We start from the raw sequence: 18648 nt of genomic DNA on the forward strand, positions 1-18648 counted from the left end.
ACTCTTGGCCATGTCTAATTCATCTCCTGGATTGTTGCTAGATTGCTCTTTTTCAAACCCGGGCCTGATTATGCCGGCACACTGCTTAAAAACCTCTAACAGCTTCTCAAAGCTCCAGGGACAAAAGCATGGCCGTTAGCATGGTATGAATGGCCTGAAAACTGAGGCTGGCCTCTAACTTAGTAGGTCTCCGTGCCCTGGCCCGGACCCCACCCCAGCACAACACCCGGCACAGCCCTGGAGCAAACACCCTCTGCCATCTGCCCCCAAGAAGGTTGGCCACGCATACACAGACCTGTGTAAAATCCCAGGCCCAGAGAAGGAATTCCACCGAGAGCCAAGACTCCCATCCTACCTGAGAATCCAAGTCTTCACCTTTCAAGCAGAGATTGGCATCAAGAACATTGAGTCCCACCAGCAGACCGACAATCACCATCCCTTCTTCCTCCATCATTAATGCTTCGGGCTCATAGAACTCACTGCAACAGATTGACACAACAGGTGGCCGGCTGGTCAGGAAGGGAGGTTCACCACGCCTTCTCCCCAACCCGCCCTCCCCTTTCACCCCTCAGTGGATGGGCCAGGCTGCCAGCTTCACCAGGTACCCAGCAACTCTCTGGTGCCACTTCTTGTCCCCGCTTCAAGTGCTGCTCTTTTTTCTCTGGCCCCTCTTCTCTTCCTGTGGTTGAGGATGCGCTCCTCCCGCCTCTAGTCCAAGGCTGACTCCTCTGTCTAGACCCCGGACCTCATCCCCCCCATCTCCTCTTGGCTCCCGTGCTTCTAACCATCACTCTGCCCTGCCTGTCCCCACTGGCGCCTTCTTCCACACTGCAGTGTACTACTATGCCAGCAGGAAGTGGGAATCCCACAGCCCCTCACTTCCAAGAATAAAACCCCTCCTTCTTCCCTGTGTCCCGCGGAGCCACACTGGCTCGTTTACTTCCTTACCTCCCAGTCGCGTCCGCCCTTCGCAGGGGGACTCCATTCCCCATCTACTACTGCTCCTGGTCACCAAGGATGTGCTCATTTACCCACTCTGTGTGTGTGTGTGTGTGTGTATGCACGAGAACTCCGTGACTTAAGAATTAGGGTATGAGGTCATGCAGATGAAAGGTACAGAACGGGGAATACAGCCAATGGTACTGTCAGAACTTTGTGTGGCGACAGATGGTAGCGCACTTGTGAGCACAACACAATAGTGTAGACTTGTGGAATCACTCTGTTGCATGCCTGAAACTACCTTAACATTATGTATCAATTCTACTTCAATTAAAAAAAGTTAGTTCATCAGAACAAAATCTGCACCTCAAAGTTACTCAGTGTAATTGTACTGAAAGCACAAAGTACACGAAGTATTTGAAATCCCTTTTTATCATGTAAAGATATGTGCAATAAGCCATGACTTGCAAACAATGAAAAATTCTGAGTGGCAGGCCATACTTTTCAAAAAACGCTAACTCTAGGGAGAGTCTCCCCTTCCAAATTCCCAGGTTCTAGGAAAAAATTCCTTTGTGAGGATTATTTGTGCTTACATGTGAGTATCAAAAATGAACCAGTCATCAATTTCAGGGACAGCCAGTTAGTTGTTATTGATGCTAAGAGATAGAAAATTTTATAAGATGATATGGAATCCTAAAATAGGTAACAAAGGTATTCTCTCTTATAAAAGGCAGGTTTTTATACTTTAAAATTGTCCACTGTCTCTAGTTTTAAAGGCATTTTCCCCCTATTATCAATAAATCTAATACATACCGTATCATTGAAGTTTAATAGAGTGGGTTGCCTGCTTCTTAATCTTAGGTATTTCTGAAGAATTATCTTTGAAAAGGCTTTTCCAAATGAAAAGCAGTAGGAATCTTCATTCGAAATGACTTTCAGATACCCAAGTTCGAAAAATGAAATACTCTTTAAAAACTAAGCCACAGGGGACACCTGGTGGCTTAGTCATTAAGCGTCTGCCTTCAGCTCAGATCATGCTTCCAGTGTCCTGGGATCCAGCCCTGCGTCAGGGATCCCTACTCAGCAGGCAGCCTGCTTCTCCCTCTCCCACTCCCCCTGCTTATGTTTCCTCTTTTGCTGTGTCTCTCCCTGTCAAATAAATTAATAAAATCTTTTAAAAAATCTTAAAAAATAAAAAAATTACAATTAAAATCTTAAAAAGAAAAACCCTAAAACCAAGCCACAGGATGTTAATGATGAACAATAACTCAAATAAAAGCGGTGTACATCATATACTCCTGTTTTAATTCCAAATCATTTCCAGAACGATGTTCTAAGTATTTACAGAGCAAAAGACAAGCAAAGACAGGAGGTAAAATACCTTAAGAGATGTTTATTGTCTATGAGCACTTTCAGATAATCTGCCAGTTTCTTCTGCATGAGTGCAAGATACAGCCAGGCTCTACCTCTTCCCACAGCCGTCCTGGAATTCAGTGAAGCAGCAAACTGTTAAAGCATGACATCAAAAACCCCCAAGTCCCCAATTTAGCTGAAGAGAGACACGTATTCCCGCATGTACGTGCATGTGAACACAGGGAAGACCGTGGGAATAGCAGCTTTGGGGCCCAGATGCAGCAAAGTCTGGGAAGGCCCAGAAAATAGCTTTCTGCAAACCTCTGGGTACAGTTCGAATTTTGTATCACGGACATGTATTTCTGGTTTGTTTTGAGGAGAGAAAAAAACTCTCAAGCCACAAAAAAAATCCGGTTTCTGGAATAAATACAATTAGATAAAACATGGCACAGATTCATAAAATTTCACATGGGGCCAGGAAATAGCTGATTAGTATATTGCATAAACATTTCTTCAAAAGATTAATATATAGGGGTGCCTGGGTGGCTCGGTTGTTAAGCGTCTACCTTCAGCTCAGGTCACGATCCCGGGGTCCTAGAATCGAGCCCTGCATCGGGCTCCCTGCTCTGCTGGGAAGCCTGCTTCTCCCTCTCCCATTCCCTCTGCTTGTGTTCCCTCTCTCACTGTGTGTCTCTGTCAAATAAATAAATAAAATCTTAAAAAAAATTAATATTTGGAACATAGTGTTTGTTGATGTGTTGAAGTTTCACGTCCCTAGGCATTAGCTCAAAGGTGAAACTTTAATTGTGGCAAAATACACAGAACATAAAAATTCACCTTCTTACACGTACACTTCACTAGCATTTAGTATGTTCATGCTGTTGTGCAGCCAGTCTCAAAGAGGTAATTTGGGAAAGGCCTGCTCTAAGCATCAGAAGAAACCCAAAAGCCTCCCAGCTGTGGACCTAACACTGCTTGAGGAAAGAAAGATTCTGTTCCAGGCAGAGTGACAGCACCTGTGACCTCCAAGAAAGTAGTCGAGGCGCTCCTGTAATCAGTGTCTGCACCAAAGAGAGCTATGGGGGCCGCTTCCAGGAGCCAGGCCCGTAAGGGTTAATCCAACTCCATCAGTACAAAAGGCTTTGAAGTCCTCCCCTCCCCACTCCCAAATAAATGAGCTTAAATTGGAGTAAAAAGGAAAGAAGTAAAGAAAAAAAAGATACTGACTGTTGGCAATGATGATGCACCACACTTCCAGCCAGTGATTTGATTAGGGTATCAAAACTCAAGATCTAATAATGTGTGGTAAGGAAATAATTCAGAATGCACATAAAAATGTATGTGTGGAGAAAGTCTGCCACACTCCTCAGATAATGAAAAACTGAAGAAAAGCACAAGGCCCAAAGGGGAGTTAAGAAGATGAGCTCCATAAAGGAATGCTATGTGGCAATTTCAAAAATGATGTTGTGGGGACACGTGGGTGGCTCAGTCGATTAAGCGCCTGCCTTTGGCTCGGGTCATGGTCCCAGGGTCCTTGGATCCAGCCTCGGGTTGGGCTCCCTGCTCAGAGGGGGTGTGTTTGTCCTCCGCCTCCCCCTCCACCTTCCCCAACTGGTGCTCTCTCTCTTAAATAAAAATCTCAAAACAACAACAAACAAATAAACACCACCCATGACTTGAAAACAGTGAAAAACCTTGGGTGACGGGGGTCATACTATGTAAGATATTTTCATTTCAATTAGGGGAAACTGAACTTGAGGGAGACTCCTCAGGATACAAACGCACCCTGCCAAGTTTCAAACTACGCTTCCACCCCCCAAATTTTAGAACTTTTTAAACTATTTAATGAAATAGGAAAAAAGAAAAGTCCTTCCCAACACGGCCCCTGGTGAGGCTACTTCTCTGCAGGCATCAAGAGAAGGGAACTATTGTGTTTTCCCATCTCGGGAAGACAGGGGAGGATTTCGGACAGCCTGTCACCTCTTTATAGCCAAAGAGTTAAGAAGGGAACAGAGGTAGTGGGTTTGGCAGACAGTGAGCTCTTTGTTAATACAAGACTTCAAACCTGCCTCTCATGCTGAACTGGAAACAGAGGTCTGAGTGTGGGAGAAGGGACAGCCCCGGTCTGGCAATCTGAACGCACTGGGACTCCGCAGCGGGACTCCATCAACCACCCCCCCCACCCCCGCCTCCCTGCCCCACCGCCCGGGCCTCACTCAGAAGGAGGGAGCAGGATGGAAGGGGTGGGCAGGAGGACCACAGAAGGAGCTGCTGAAACAAAGCAGACGTGGAAAGCGCCTGAGAGCTCATCAAATAGTATCTGAAAGTTGTCATGGTGCAAAAGGCTTTCATCTTCTGTGGGCTAGGCTCCAGGGCTGAATTAGGGACAGGGACTGAGGCTTCAATTTCACCTTGAGAAGACCGCACGGGGCTCTGCAGCAATGGAAGTCAATGGGACTTAGAGGCTTCCAGAATCCCACAGACCTGTGTTCTCTTCGTGGCTCCACCACTCACTTGCCAAGGGGCCTTGGGCAGGTTACTTAGCTGCTCAACCGTACTCAACAGCTTTCCTGGAGGCTTTGTTGTGAGGAATTCAATGAGATCCTGAAATGTCCTTAGCACAATGCCTGGGACATGGCAGGCCCCTGGTAAATGCTGGAGATTATTATCTGAAAACAGAACAGGCTGCCTCCCCAGGAGAAGCATCTGAGGCTGGACAGTGGTATCCCCCTGCAGGAGACTGCACAGTGCTCATCTGAATGGGCCTAGGGATCTCTAGGTCCCCTTTTAAATGTCAACTTCATGATGATGCCTTGTTTTTATTCTGTCAAGTTTTTAAATTTTGAGCCTATGCATGGGGATCCCAAGGGCGAACTCCGATATGGTAAATGATTTGTCTCACCTTTTCACAAATGTGCCATATCCCAGAAGCTAAAATCTGGCCTGAACTATATTCTGAAAACCGCCCAGATGCATCCAAAACTCAGATTCCAGGGGCCTGATGATGACCCTTTTACTTTTGTAACTGCTTCTCAGGTAACAGTATCTTTTCTCCCTCTCTCTCTCTTTTAAGGTAATCTCTATGCCTAACATGGGGCTTGAATTCATGACCTGAGATCAAGAGTCACGTGTTCTCCTAACTGAGCCAGCCAGCTGCCTCATAACACCTTTTCAAACTACATGACCTAAGTGTGACCTACAGTAATCACAGTCCCCATCTTAAAGATAAGGAAACTGAGGCTTAGGGAGGAACAAATCTTGCTCAACATCTTGAGGATAACGAGTAGCAGAGCTGAGACTAAAGTTTAAATGGAGTGTGGCTCATATTACCATTTGTTCTAAATCAGAAAAAGTTTTAGCAGCAAGGAATTGAGAAATGGGTAAATATGAGGGAACTGGCTTTTTTAAAAAAAAAAAAACAACAACATTAAATCAGGGCACCTGGACGGCTCAGTGGGTTAAAGCCTCTGCCTTCGGGTCATGATTCCAGGGTCCTGGGATCGAGCCCCGCATTGGGCTCTCTGCTTGGCAGCAAGCCTGCTTCCCTTCCTCTCTCTCTGCCTGCCTCTCTGCCTACTTGTGATCTCTATCTGTCAAATAAATAACAAATAAAATCTTAAAAAAAAAAAAAAAGAAAAAACAAATAAACATTAAATCAGTGTTAGCTACTTCTCACTCACTTTAATTCTGGCAGGTTTCTGACGCTAGTGGCTATATCCGATGCTTCTGGGCAAAGTTTCTCCACCAGCTCCAAAGGACCGAAGAAAGATTTATTTTGGCCAATAAAGCTCTTCTTAACTAAAAGGGAAAACAAAAGTGTTATTCACAAGAGCGGGTTGCAAAATGTCCTCAGGCGCCCACAGTTTCTCTCCCAAAAGCCAAATGGACAATGCAACACAGCTCTACTGCTTAACCCCGATTTAGTCCTGGGGACTCAGAGATGTCAGGTAACAAATGAGCTCTCCCTTCCTCTGGTGACAGGGTTTCTGTGATACCCTGACTATATATGCTTACTCTAAGTATTTATTGCCCATGAAATCAAACAAATAAATTTACACACACATATACGATATATATATACACAGTAGAAATCCTTCCCCTTTCTCCCTTCTACCTGATGTCAACATCAATGCTGGATTTCAAATCATCACCAGCATCCCTCATCTGAATTGCTGCCAATAAGCTGCTAATGGGTCTCCTTGCTCCTAAGAGGGACACCTTGTCACCCTCCACTCCCTCACAATCTCTTCATACACATGGAAGTTCTTCTAAAGGTAGCTCAGTTGGTTAAGTGCCAGCCTTGAGCTCAGGTCATGATCTCAGGGTCCTGGGATCGAGGCCCGTATCGGACTCCCTGCTCAGAGGGGAGCCTGTTTCTCCCTATCCCTCTGCTGCTGCTCCTAATTGTGCTATCAAATAAATTAAATCTTAAAAAAAAAAAAAAAAGGAAGTTCTCTTAAAAATGTTAAGTCAGGCCATATTTTTCACTTTGCTTAAAATCCTCCAGATACACTTACAACACAATCCACCTCCTCACATGACCTACCAAAGGCTATGACCCAACCTTCTCCTGTCCCCCAATCCATTTCCCTGACCTCATCTCCTCCCATTCTCACTCTGAGCCCACTGGCATCTTCCTCAAACCAATCCTCATCTCACCCGGGGCTTCTGCCTATCTGTTTCTTCCCCCACTAAGGAATGCTCTTGCCCCAAATCTTGGCACAGCTAACTCTTTCTCCTTTAGGTCTCAGCTCACAGTTCACCTCCCCAGTAAGATCTCACCTCTCACTCTAGCTGAAACGCTTGCTGCGTCCTTGAATTTGTGGCATTTTGTAATTTCATTTCTGCGTTCATCGTCTGTCTGGTCCCCTAGACCTGTGCGGTCCCTTAGAGTCACTGAGTACTGTGTGCTCTTAAGCACCTGAAATGTAGCCAGTGCAACTGAGATGTGGTATAAAACACCTGGTGGGTTTTTAAGCCTCAGTAGAATAAAGAAGAATGTAAAATACCTCATCAATAAGGATTTTAATCACTGACTTTGTTAAAAATCATAATATTTTGGATATGCTGGGGTCAATAAAATGTGTTCTAAAAATTTATTTCACCTGTTTCTTTTTACTTTTCCTTTCTTTTTTTATTTAACAAAGATTTTTATTTATTTATTTGACAGACAGAGGTCACAAGTAGGCAGAGAGGCAGGCAGGCAGAGAGAGGAGGAAGCAGGCTCCCCGCTGAGCAGAGAGCCCCGATGTGGAGCTCGATCCCAGGACCCCGAGATCCTGACCTGAGCAGAAGGCAGAGGCTTTAACCCATTGAGCCATCCAAGCGCCCCGTCCTTTTTTTTTTTTTTAACGTGGCTATCAAAACACTAAAAATTGCACAAGTACCTTGCGTGGCATTTCCCCTGGCCAGTGCCGCTCTCCGGGTCGGGTCTGGCGTGCTGGGACCCCCCCCCCCAGTCTGTTTTGACCCCGCCGCTACTCCAGCACCCAGAACAAGGCTCGGCACTGATGAATACGTGCGGAGCAAACAGCTGGCCCGAACTCCCCCGCCCCGAAGGCCCCCTCAAGCTCACCTTTCAGCCCGTGTTTGAGGCAGTGCTCCATCACTACGAAGAACTGCTGCAGGGGGGCATGGTCCGCATCCAGGCTGCGGCCCAGGCTCAGGGCGGACTGCAGCAAGACTTTGACGCTGAGTTTCATCATGTGCATCAAGTTGGCACGCTCCTCCATCATCTGGCACCTGGAAGCTGTGGGGGCACAAACAGGGACAGCCTGGTCAGTGGACTGAGGGTGGTCCGGGGTGAGGAGGCTGGAAGATCCGCCTGGCGCGGGGCCAGGCGATCAGCTCCGAGCGCGGACGTGTGGTTGGACGGATAAATGGACTTCGTAGTCAACCGGCCTCTGAACCCAGGAGGTCACGGCTACACCTGTGCAGCCTGAGCCGCGGGCCAGTCTCGGGAGACCTCTCCCAGGCGGCTCCGCGCGTTGCCAGGGCGACGGCTCTACTAAGACTCGTCGCGATTGGCGTTTTCCACACCTTTTCGACCAATGGAAGGGGGCATACTCCAGGAAGCCCCGCCCCAAGTGTTCCTCCCCCGGACATTCCGATTGGACGGACTCAGTCAGAGGCCACGCCCACGAAGCTCACGGGCGCCATTTTGCGTTCTCGGCGCGGGTGGCCTTGTCCTGAGCCTCCCTAGACGGCTCTCTGAGCTTGTTCCTTTGTCCGACGGTGTCAACCCAAGTGCGTTTGGGAAAGCGTCTGCCCCTGAGCTCCAAACTCAAATTCTCACTGCCTAGCTTTTGCCCACAGTGGGTGGGCAATACGAGTTCGACGCTTTTTTGTGGTATGTGAAACCGCTACAATCAGAACTCAGCTACGTTTCCATTTCAACTCCTATTAACGCTATCTTGGTTTTTTTTTTTTTTAAAGATTTTATTTATTTATTCGACAGAGAGAGATTACAAGTAGGCAGAGAGGCAGGCAGAGAGAGGAGGAAGCAGGCTCCCTGCTGAGCAGAGAGCCCGATGCAGGACTCGATCCCAGGACCCTGAGATCATGACCTGAGCTGAAGGCAGCGGCTTAACCCACTGAGCCACCCAGGCGTCCCGCTATCTTGGTTTTGAGAGTAAAAAGTTTGTGGGCCGTCGGCATCAGATACCCATGACAAATGTTTGCCACGTGTCCCCCTCATGCCAGAAAGCTGCCAGCCTAGAAATTAAAAATGCATACTCCACGCGATTAACCGCGTCCTGGGAGAAAAAACCACCCCGCGCACGCCCCTCCGCACCTGCCCAACATCTAGTCTGAAACATTGGCCGGCCAGATGGTGGTGGTGGTGGTGGGGTGGGGATCGTAGTGGCTTTTCATGTTTATTGTCTCCTTGGATTCTGTGAATCCTTGTGATCTGTATATTTTGTATAAATTAATATTGATACTAATCCTTTGCTTATAGCTGTTTGATTTCACGGTCATTGGTTAATACAACCATAAAGAGTTTAAAAGAGGGCACACATGGGGGGAGGGGGGGTTGGGAGAAGGGGGTGGGGTTATGGACATTGGGGAGGGTATGTGCTTTGGTGAGTGCTGTGAAGTGTGTAAACCTGGCGATTCACAGACCTGTACCCCTGGGGATAAAAATATATGTTTATAAAAAATAAAAAATTAAAAAAAATAAAAATAAAAGAGGGCACACATGGAGAGCTGAATCGAGAAGTAATGTATTATGGTGAACTGATAATAAAGGTATTAAGTAAACATTACTGAGACCTGAGACAGCCTGGGACTAAAAATTCTAAAAAATCTGAGACACCCACAAAGACAGATACTGGGAAAGAAAAGTTGGTGGGAACATTTCATCAGAGGAAAATGGGTTGATTAAAGAGGTGGGGGCGGTATAATTATTTTTAAATTTAGAGAGAATCCTATATATTAAATGTATAAATTTGAAAGCATTAATGAGCGGGAGATCGGCATAGAAAAGAAAAATTGTAAAAGCCTCATCACGAGGAGGGAGAAACCCTAAACGGACCAATAAAGACCTGCAATCTGCAAAGATTGACTGCTCAAGAAGCCACCACACCCAGGTCTGCAAACCACCGCTCTGCTCCTCGGAATGCAGAGCCAGGATTATGCGGAGCCAGGATTTCGCAGCGCCCTGCAAGCCCAAATGTTTGCGGGAGATGCGTTTCCAGCCCCCGAGGTTTCACCCTCTGAAACAGGGTTTCAACCAACTCTATTTTCACTTCATTCTGTACTTTCTAATTAAGTTGCTTCCTGCTTATCTCCCCGCAAGAGTCTGCGGGCCAGGCGTCCCCTGATGGGAACCAAACTACCATATGGCCTGTTCTGAGCCAGCAAGACTTCGTGTGTGATTGACCCCAAGACAAGGATGGACACGGCCTTTACTGCCCACCGGCCTGTACTCACCGACCTCTGCCCCCACATTTTCCTTACAGAAATCTAGAGTATTTTCAGCACTTTGTAGCCCACCTTTGAGATGCTACTCCCCCTCACTGCAGTAAATTCGTTTCTTGGCTCACCACCCCTCCTCTCTCCGCCAGTGGCTGAACCTGGTCTGTTTGGGACCGATCCCCCCGCCCCCTGCCCCCCCCCCCGGCCCCCCAAGGTGTTCTTGCATTCCTGCGGCCTGGTTACAGATTCACTCCCTATCCCACATCTTCCTCTTGATGTGCCTGATGACAGAGCAGAAGGAATGCTGAGGACAGGACACAAGCTCATACCCTGCCCCCAGCAGGCTACCCCCCCTCCCCCACACTCCAGGCTGCCCTAAAACTAAGGAAAGGGAAAAACAAATGGTTAACTGATAAAGATCACAGTCCTTTATAGGACAGGGGTCTTGTCGATCAGTTTACCACTGTCCTAGAGATTTACAAGACAAAAGCATCCTGTTACTAACAGCCTAATATCCAGAAACCCAAAGATTCAATTTCCTGGAGCCCTAACATCACCCTCTCCTCCGTGGCAATGTGGGAAACAAAGGCAAAAGGGAATGTAAATAAAATTAAATTTCCTCATTACCCGTAGCCCCACTGACAAACACTAGAGGCAGGCACAGTCTAATACTCCTCCGGGAAACTCCCAACTGTCTCAACACCACTGCTTTCCTAGAGGGAAAAGCAACCTTAGTTTGACAATAGCAAGGCCTGCAGTATCCCGAGTCTTCTTTAGCATATGGAAGTCCTTTTGGACACCTCCCTTTGTCCTCCCCCGCCCCCCCCCCACATATGTTTCAGCCACTCAGCACAGCCCCAGTGCTGCAGCTCTTTCAGCCTACCTGTCCTATCCCATGAAAAATCACCTTTTTGCACCAAAGTCGTCTCAAGAATTCTTCCGTGGTCGTTGGCTCCAGGCCTCACCAACTACGCTACTCAAAACCACATCACACCCACTTGGGATCCAGGGAGTCCCACACAGCCAAGTGGAGATTAAGCCTCCTTTGATGATTCAAGTCACCCAAAACATGAAAGCCTTCCAACCTCTTGTTGCTTTATTGTACTTAGTTAAGGAAAGCTGGTCTTGAGGGAGGGGGACGGTTTCTAGCTCTCTGCTGGCTAGCCTGAATTCAGAAAATTAAACACTTTTTTCTCCCACAGATATATGTAATCAATCAGCCCATCTCAATACTCCTCCCTGAGATGCACCATTAACTTGAAGGATGTGTTCCATAAATTAGATGGGCTCTAATAAATTACAGCTCTATGTTTTTTAAGAAAATGGATTTGAAGTACACATAAACTAAATCCTTTTGTCAAAAAGTACTGTGTTGGCAAAGGTATAATGAAATAAGCAACATACACATGTCGCCAACTGTTCTGAGTGTTCTGGGTTAAACGGTAGCTACTGAAAGAATTACAAGTATAATTTCCATTTGATAAGTCTTGGTAAAGGCTTTTTGGGGGGAACATTTTGAGGCTGGGAAATTTAATATGATTGGGTAGCATCTTTTTGAAAGTCAGGTGATTTTCATTTGTTTTAAACAAAAATAAAGGAACAAAAAATAATTTTTGACAATAGATCAATGTGACTTGGGGCATATAACTTGGAAGGGATTCAAAAGCTTGACAACGTCACTAAAACAAAACTATCCATTTCTATTTCCTGTTTATATGAACCAGAGTTCTCTATTTAAAAAAAAAAAAAACAGGTGTTGGGAAAATTGGACAGCCACATGCAGAAAAATGAAATTGGACCATTTCCTTATACCACACACGAAAATAGACTCAAAATGGATGAAGGACCTCAATGTGAGAAAGGAATCCATCAAAATCCTTGAGGATAACACAGGCAGCAACCTCTTCGACCTCAGCCACAGCAACATCTTCCTAGGAACATCGCCAAAGGCAAGGGAAGCAAGGACAAAAATGAACTACTGGGATTTTATCAAGATCAAAAGCTTTTGCACAGCAAAGGAAACAGTTAACAAAACCAAAAGACAACTGACAGAATGGGAGAAGATATTTGCAAAGGACATATCAGATAAGGGCTAGTACCCAAAATCTATAAAGAGCTTATCAAACTCCACACCAAAGAACAAATAATCCAATCAAGAAATGGGAAGAGGACATTTCTGTGAAGAAGACATCTAGATGGACAACAGACACATGAAAAAGTGCTCAACATCACTCCGCATCAGGGATACAAATGAAGTGTTTGTAAAGATACAAACGCAGTGATCCGAAGGGGCATGTGCACCTGAATGTTTACAGCAGCAATGTCTACAATAGCCAAACTATGGAAAGAACCTAGATGTCCATCAACAGATGAATGGATAAAGAAGATGTGTATATATACACAATGGAATACTATGCAGCCATCAAAAGAAATGAAATCTTGCCATTTGCCACAACGTGGATGGAATTAGAGGGTATCATGCTTAGTGAAATAAGTCAAGCAGAGAAAGACAACTATCATATGATCTCCCTGATATGAGGAAGTGGAGATGCAACATGGGGGGTTAAGAGGGTAGGAGAGAGACAAACCAAAAGTGACTCTTAATCTCACAAAACAAACTGAGGGTTGCTGGGGGGAGGGGGGCTGGGAGAAGGAGGGTGGGGTTATGGACATTGGGGAGGGTATGTGCTATGGTGTGCTGTGAAGTGTGTAAACCTGATGATTCACATACCTGTACCCCGGGGGATTAAAAATATGTTTATAAAAAATAAAAAATTAAAAAGAAAAAAAAACAACAAAAAATGGGAATAAAATTGATGCTGAGTCCCATCATATTTTATCTGTGAATCATATATGTTCATCTCTGGATATATGCTAATGAAAAAACCAAAGCAGCCCATTAAGAGAAACAATAACAAGAAAAGTTTATAGTATTTATGTATAAAAGTTATATCCTTATGTCAACTTTGTATTTCTTATTTTAATGATAATTCATTCCACAAGAAAACTTTTATAAGATAGAGCTTTAGTTACAAAAAAAGTTTATTGAATTTTACTTTTTTTTAAGGAGTAAAAGGGAAAATGTACAGTTTTCAGGGGCTCCTGGCTGGCTCACTTGGTAGAGCATGTGACTGGATCTTGGGCTTGGTTTGAGTTGCACGCTGGGTGTAGAGATTACGCAAAAGAAAAATTTTTTTTTAAAAAAAGTAAAGTTTTCAGGGGCACCTGGCTAGCACAGTGGGTTAAAACCTCTGCCTTCAGCTCAGGTCATGATCCCAGGGTCCTGGGATGGAGCTCCACATGGAGCCCCGCAACGGGCTCTCTGCTTGGCGGGGAGCCTGCTTCCCTTCCTCTCTCTCTCTGCCTGCCTCTCTGCGTACTTGTGATCTGTCTGTCAAATAAATAAAATCTTAAAAAAAAAAGTAAAGTTTTCAAATAACTTATTTATATTTAAGATGGATGGTAGTACTTATCAAATCATTTAGGTATTTATATACCACTTAAAAAATGATGTAATGCTCTTATTTTAAAAAGCTAATATTTACAGTATACTAGAAAACAAACTTTAAAATTATGATGAAGAATTTTATATGTTAACCTTAAAAGCTGATGACTTCTTGTAGGGGGTCATGTGAGCAAAAAACATGAAGACTAGTGTTTTAGGTCACCAGAAGTAGGTGGCAGTGGCTTCTGTTGATGTAGGAAAGACACTGGGGTTCAGAGCCAATGGCCAGGAAAGAATTCCTGATCCATCTTTGATGCAAAATGGTGGTTTTATTAAAACATGGGAACAGGACCCATAGGCACTGGGGTTTTCTACACTTTTAAGTTGGGAGGGGATTAGGGATAGTGTAAGTTTGTAAGGAATTTTAGAAGCAAGGTTTCCAGGACCTTGAGTGGGCTAGCTGTTCTTGGGAAAAGGTCATTTATTACCATCTAATAAAACCTTAGTCATGAGACCCTTCAGATGTATATCATGGGCCTTATGCTTGGGGGGATGATTGCCAACACGTATCTTGGGTGGGGGTGGGGAGCGGGTGGACATAAACGAAGCTTCCAAAGGAATTTTTGTATTTTAAAGTAGACTTACAGGACAGGGGGTTGGGTTAAGACGGTCTTTTGTCCTTAGCAGAGTATCAACATTGAGACAGCAGAGTTCCTAGAAGAACGTCACTGGGCCTGTTTCAAGGACTTGTCTATGGGCTTCAGGTAGGAAGGAAATTTAATTTTTCTTTGTTCCCCACATCACTATCACCGTTCCTGGGTACATGGCTGTGTTCTGCAGTCATCCCACACATCCCTCTGCTCCACGACTCACCTGTTCCCATCCATGCTCAATTTAGAGAGCTATGGAATGGATCTTTGAGCCATTCCATCTCTCAAGTTTACTGGCTTTGTGACTTTGGCCAAGCTATTCACCTCTCTAAGCTTCATTAATAACAGTTCAGCATGGGGCACCTAGGTGGCATAGTCATTAAGCGTCTGCCTTCGGCTTAGGTCAAGATCCCGGGGTCGTGGGATTGAGTCCCGCATCAGGCTCCCTGCTCAGCGGGGAACCTGCTTCTCCCTCTCCTCCCCACTTGCGCTCTCTCTCACATCTCTCTCTCAAATAAACAAGATCTTAAAAAAAAAACAAGCACATCAGAACACACACATGACATCACCAAGTTCTATACTTCCTAAATTGTCAAACAAATGGTCTATCCAGGGATCTCAATCTTGACTGTTGTGCAGGGGCCAGGCCTGGAACAGAAATGAGGGCTATTGTGGGAGGATGAGCTGGAGGGTACCAGGGCCCTATGAATATCCAGGGAGCAACCCTGCTAAGTATCACCCTCTGGTGAGAGGAATGCTGGTCAACAGTGTCCGATGCACAGTTTTCAGAAGCTGGACGTCTGGATTTCTATGTAAAGCCTGCTCACTAGCTTAAAAAAAAAAAAAAAAATCCTTTTTTTTTAATGTTATTTTTTTAAAAAGATTTTATTTGTCAGATAGAGAGAGAGTATGCATGAGCAAGGGGAGCAGCAGGCAGAGGGAGAAGCAGGCTCTCCGAGGAGCAGGAAGCCTGATGCGGGTCTCGATCCCAGGACCCTGGGATCATGACCTGAGCCAAAAGCAGACACTTAACCATCTGAACTTCCTAGGTGTCCCAAAATTTGCTTTAATGCTTTTACACTGTGCAGCATCTACAACGACCAGGAGCATCTTGGTGGCTCAGTTGATTGACCTGCTGCCTTTGGTTCGGGTCATGATCCTGAAGGCCCGGTATCAAGTCCTGAGTTGGGCTCCCAGCTCCACAGGGAGTCTGCTTCTTCCTCTGACCTTCTCCCCTCTCATGTTCACTCTTTCTCTCTCTCAAATAAATTAATAAAGTCTTTAAAAGAAGAAAATTATATAAGATGCAATGACCAGACACAAGCAGCTCACAGCTTGTTGTCACCTCTATATATAGAGGTACAGAGAGTGAGTACACAGGATGGGAAGTGGGCCATAGGGTTTTTTTGTTGTTGTTGTTGGGTTCTCAATTACAGAGGAGTAAGGAGATTCTTGATAAATCTGAGTTTTAGTTTTGAGTAGCCCTTTGGTGTCTTGAAGGGTCTTACAATACAATATTCCCCTCTGTGGACAAGGAGGAAAACTTTAACACTTTCCTGTCAGGAATTTTCACTTAGCATCTCAGAGGCTAATGTGAGTTCAGCAACATAACTGGGAAAACATTACTGTGGTTCATTGTGAAATGAGCTGCACCGGCTGTGGAGGGCCACTTGGACACATGGAGAATAAAGTTTCCCATGGAAGAACAGAGAAAGGCGTAACACATACCCCCTGTCTGATGGGAAGGAAATATATATCTGAATAATTCTAAAATGGGAGAATGCCCTTGGGATGCCTGGGTGGCTCAGTCGTTAAGCATCTGCCTCCAGCTCAGGTCCTGATCCTCCTGGGATTGAGCCCTGCATCGGGCTCCCTTCTCGGCGGGAAGCCCGCTTCTCGCTCTCCCAATCCCCTTGCTTGTGTTCCCTCTCTCACTATATCTCTATCAAATAAATAAAATCTTAAAACAAAACAAAAACCAACGAAGATAACAAGGATAACGTGTACAGCACCTCTGAGTACCCAGGTAACCACCTGGATCAAAGCCTGCACTGATGCATAGCAGGAAGCCAGTGCTGCTACCACCCAGGGTTATTCTGAAGGTTAAATGAATTACTGCAGGCACAGATCTAAGACTAATACCTGGCATCTAGTAAGTCAGCAAATATTTATTATTAATTATTCTGTGCTGGTGCTATTTTAGGCACTAGCATGGCATTTTTCAGTGAACAGCTCACATTATTTGCTTGCTACACAATCTTGGAGGCCTCTACTTCACCCTATGCCTTGACTTTCGGGACTCGCCGCCCATGGCTGGTTCTCAATCAAACACCCACAGGTGTGTGCACAGGCAGTGAACCAGTGGAAACTAGAATCCTGTGTGAACAGGCTGCCTCACTGCCTGCTAGTCCTACTTGCCACTGCCAGAATCTCAAAACAAGTCCGTGTGTAAACCTTTCTCCACTCACTACTCCATCTTCACCACCGAAATTCTCACATTTCACAATGCTGTGTCAGCGAGGACTTCCAGGCAGCAAAGACACCGGTGGGAGGGAATCAAGAAACCTCAAAGACACATTATGGTTCTTAGCACTACAGTCTTCCATCACCTCTGCCCCACAGCACTCTATGAAGACGGAACTGAATTTTTTATTTTTATTTTTTTAAAAAGACGTTATTTATTTGACACACACAGAGAGAGAGACTTCGAGAGACGTAATACAAGGAGGAGAAGTGGGAGAGGGAGAACCAGGCTTCCCGCCGAGCAGGGAGTCTGATGTAGGGCTGGATCCCAGAAGACTGGGATCATGACCTGAGCCCAAAGGCAGGCAGAAGATTAAGGACTGAGCCACCCAGGCTCCCCGGAATTTTAAGTTTTAACATTTGAACATCACATGCGTGTCGTGGCTACTCTATTGGTGAGCACAGCTCTCAATATCTGGCTTTACAGGGCTTTCCAAATCACACTCTTAATATCATCATTTAGTATTTCCATTATTTCCATTCTTCTAACATGCTGAAACTCTATTCCGGATAACAAGGGCTGAAAAGAACTAGAAGAGCTCACGGGTGAATCAAAACACTACTGCACAGCCTGAGAAACGCGGTGACTGGCGCGCCTCACCCAAAAGACTTGGCGGCTCCGCTCGCCTGGAACCACCGCCTCCTGACTTCCACCTCCGAGCTTGCACTCCTGGGTGGGCGGGGACAGCCCAGGCGCGAGCCGACCTGGCATCTGGAGATTCGCGGCAGACAGCGGAACTGCATTCAGTTCTTGAGGACTTTTAAACTCCTACCCTTACTTCAAGTCCCCCACTGGGAGTCAGGACATTGTCTGGGGCACCCAATTACAAGGGTCGGCTAGAGGAACCGCCCCAATCTCAGCCTGTGCAAACCCGCGCATTTACCCTGACTCGGCTTGCACGGCACGACGAAAAGCGCACGAGTACGGACGCGTGCTAACAGGTTGGTTCTGAGCAACTCGTCTGACAGGCTGCGAAGGTTCGACGCCCTCGCCAGTCCGGCTCCCACAGCCAAACGGCCACCTGTCCCGCGGACGCGCGCGGGGCGTGCCCGGCCGCAGCCTACCTGCGCGCGCCGCACCGTCCGTGCCGCTGTCCGCGCCGCCTAGCCCCGCGGCCGCGCGCAGCGCGCTCCCGCAACTCGCCGACAGGTTGCCGGTGGCCTTTCGCGCTAGGGTCAGGATGGGCGCCGACCAGCCCTCCGGCCCGGTCCGCGGCTTCGCTGCGCTGCGCAGTTCGCCAGGGCTAGGCAGCTGGCTCCGGTCCACGATCTCGAACTCTTCTCCCGGCTCCGGTCCCGGCTCCCGCCCCGGCTCCCGCCCCGCCGGGCAGCCGTCTTCCCCGTCGGCCATGTTGGCCGCGTCACGTGGCCGCGACGGGCGGAGGACTCGGCGCGGGCGGGCGCGCAGGCGGGCGCGCGGGTGGGCGGCGGGTTCGGCGTGGGCGGGAAGAGATTTTTTTTTTTCCTGTTCGCGAAGTTCTCCCTTCCTCTTGACCACTCTATACTCTCCTTTCTTTAGCCTCCAAAAGGTTCAGGAAAGTCATAACAACAAATCGTAACATAAGACACACCCATATTCCCACTAGTAGGGAAGACTCGTGTCCAGAAAATTACTCTTGGGCTTGCCCCCTTCCCCCCACCGGTGTTGCCCGCAGCCTGGCTTGGAACACAGCCCCCTCGGCTTTAGTTTCGGCGTGACTCAATTTCCTCTTTTTGATTTTAATTTCATGATGTGCTTTTTCTACTTCGCCTCCTTCCGGCAGCACGCTTCGGAGCAAGCCCTAGAAGGGCGGCTGAGGGAACTGGGACGGGCGAGGTAGA

General features: G+C 46.6%; 1 protein-coding gene across 3 annotated transcripts in view; it reads right to left on the reverse strand.

Annotated features, from left to right (window-relative positions):
- The window catches only part of RUFY1 (RUN and FYVE domain containing 1), a 66233-nt gene extending 48019 nt beyond the window's left edge, over positions 1-18214 (reverse strand). For all 3 annotated transcript variants that reach the window (XM_032335308.1, XM_032335307.1, XM_032335310.1), the window contains exons 1-5: positions 17893-18214; positions 7868-8041; positions 5973-6090; positions 2321-2422; positions 356-479 (exon numbers count right to left, since the gene is read on the reverse strand). In XM_032335308.1, the coding sequence (XP_032191199.1) occupies positions 356-479; positions 2321-2422; positions 5973-6090; positions 7868-8041; positions 17893-18178 (804 nt within the window). In that variant the 5' untranslated portion in view covers positions 18179-18214. The remainder of the gene's footprint in view (positions 1-355; positions 480-2320; positions 2423-5972; positions 6091-7867; positions 8042-17892) is intronic.
- Between the last annotated feature and the right edge of the window lie 434 nt (positions 18215-18648).

The sequence above is a fragment of the Mustela erminea genome, chromosome 3, assembly GCF_009829155.1.
Source record: "Mustela erminea isolate mMusErm1 chromosome 3, mMusErm1.Pri, whole genome shotgun sequence".
In the NCBI taxonomy this organism is placed as follows: Eukaryota; Metazoa; Chordata; class Mammalia; order Carnivora; family Mustelidae; genus Mustela; species Mustela erminea.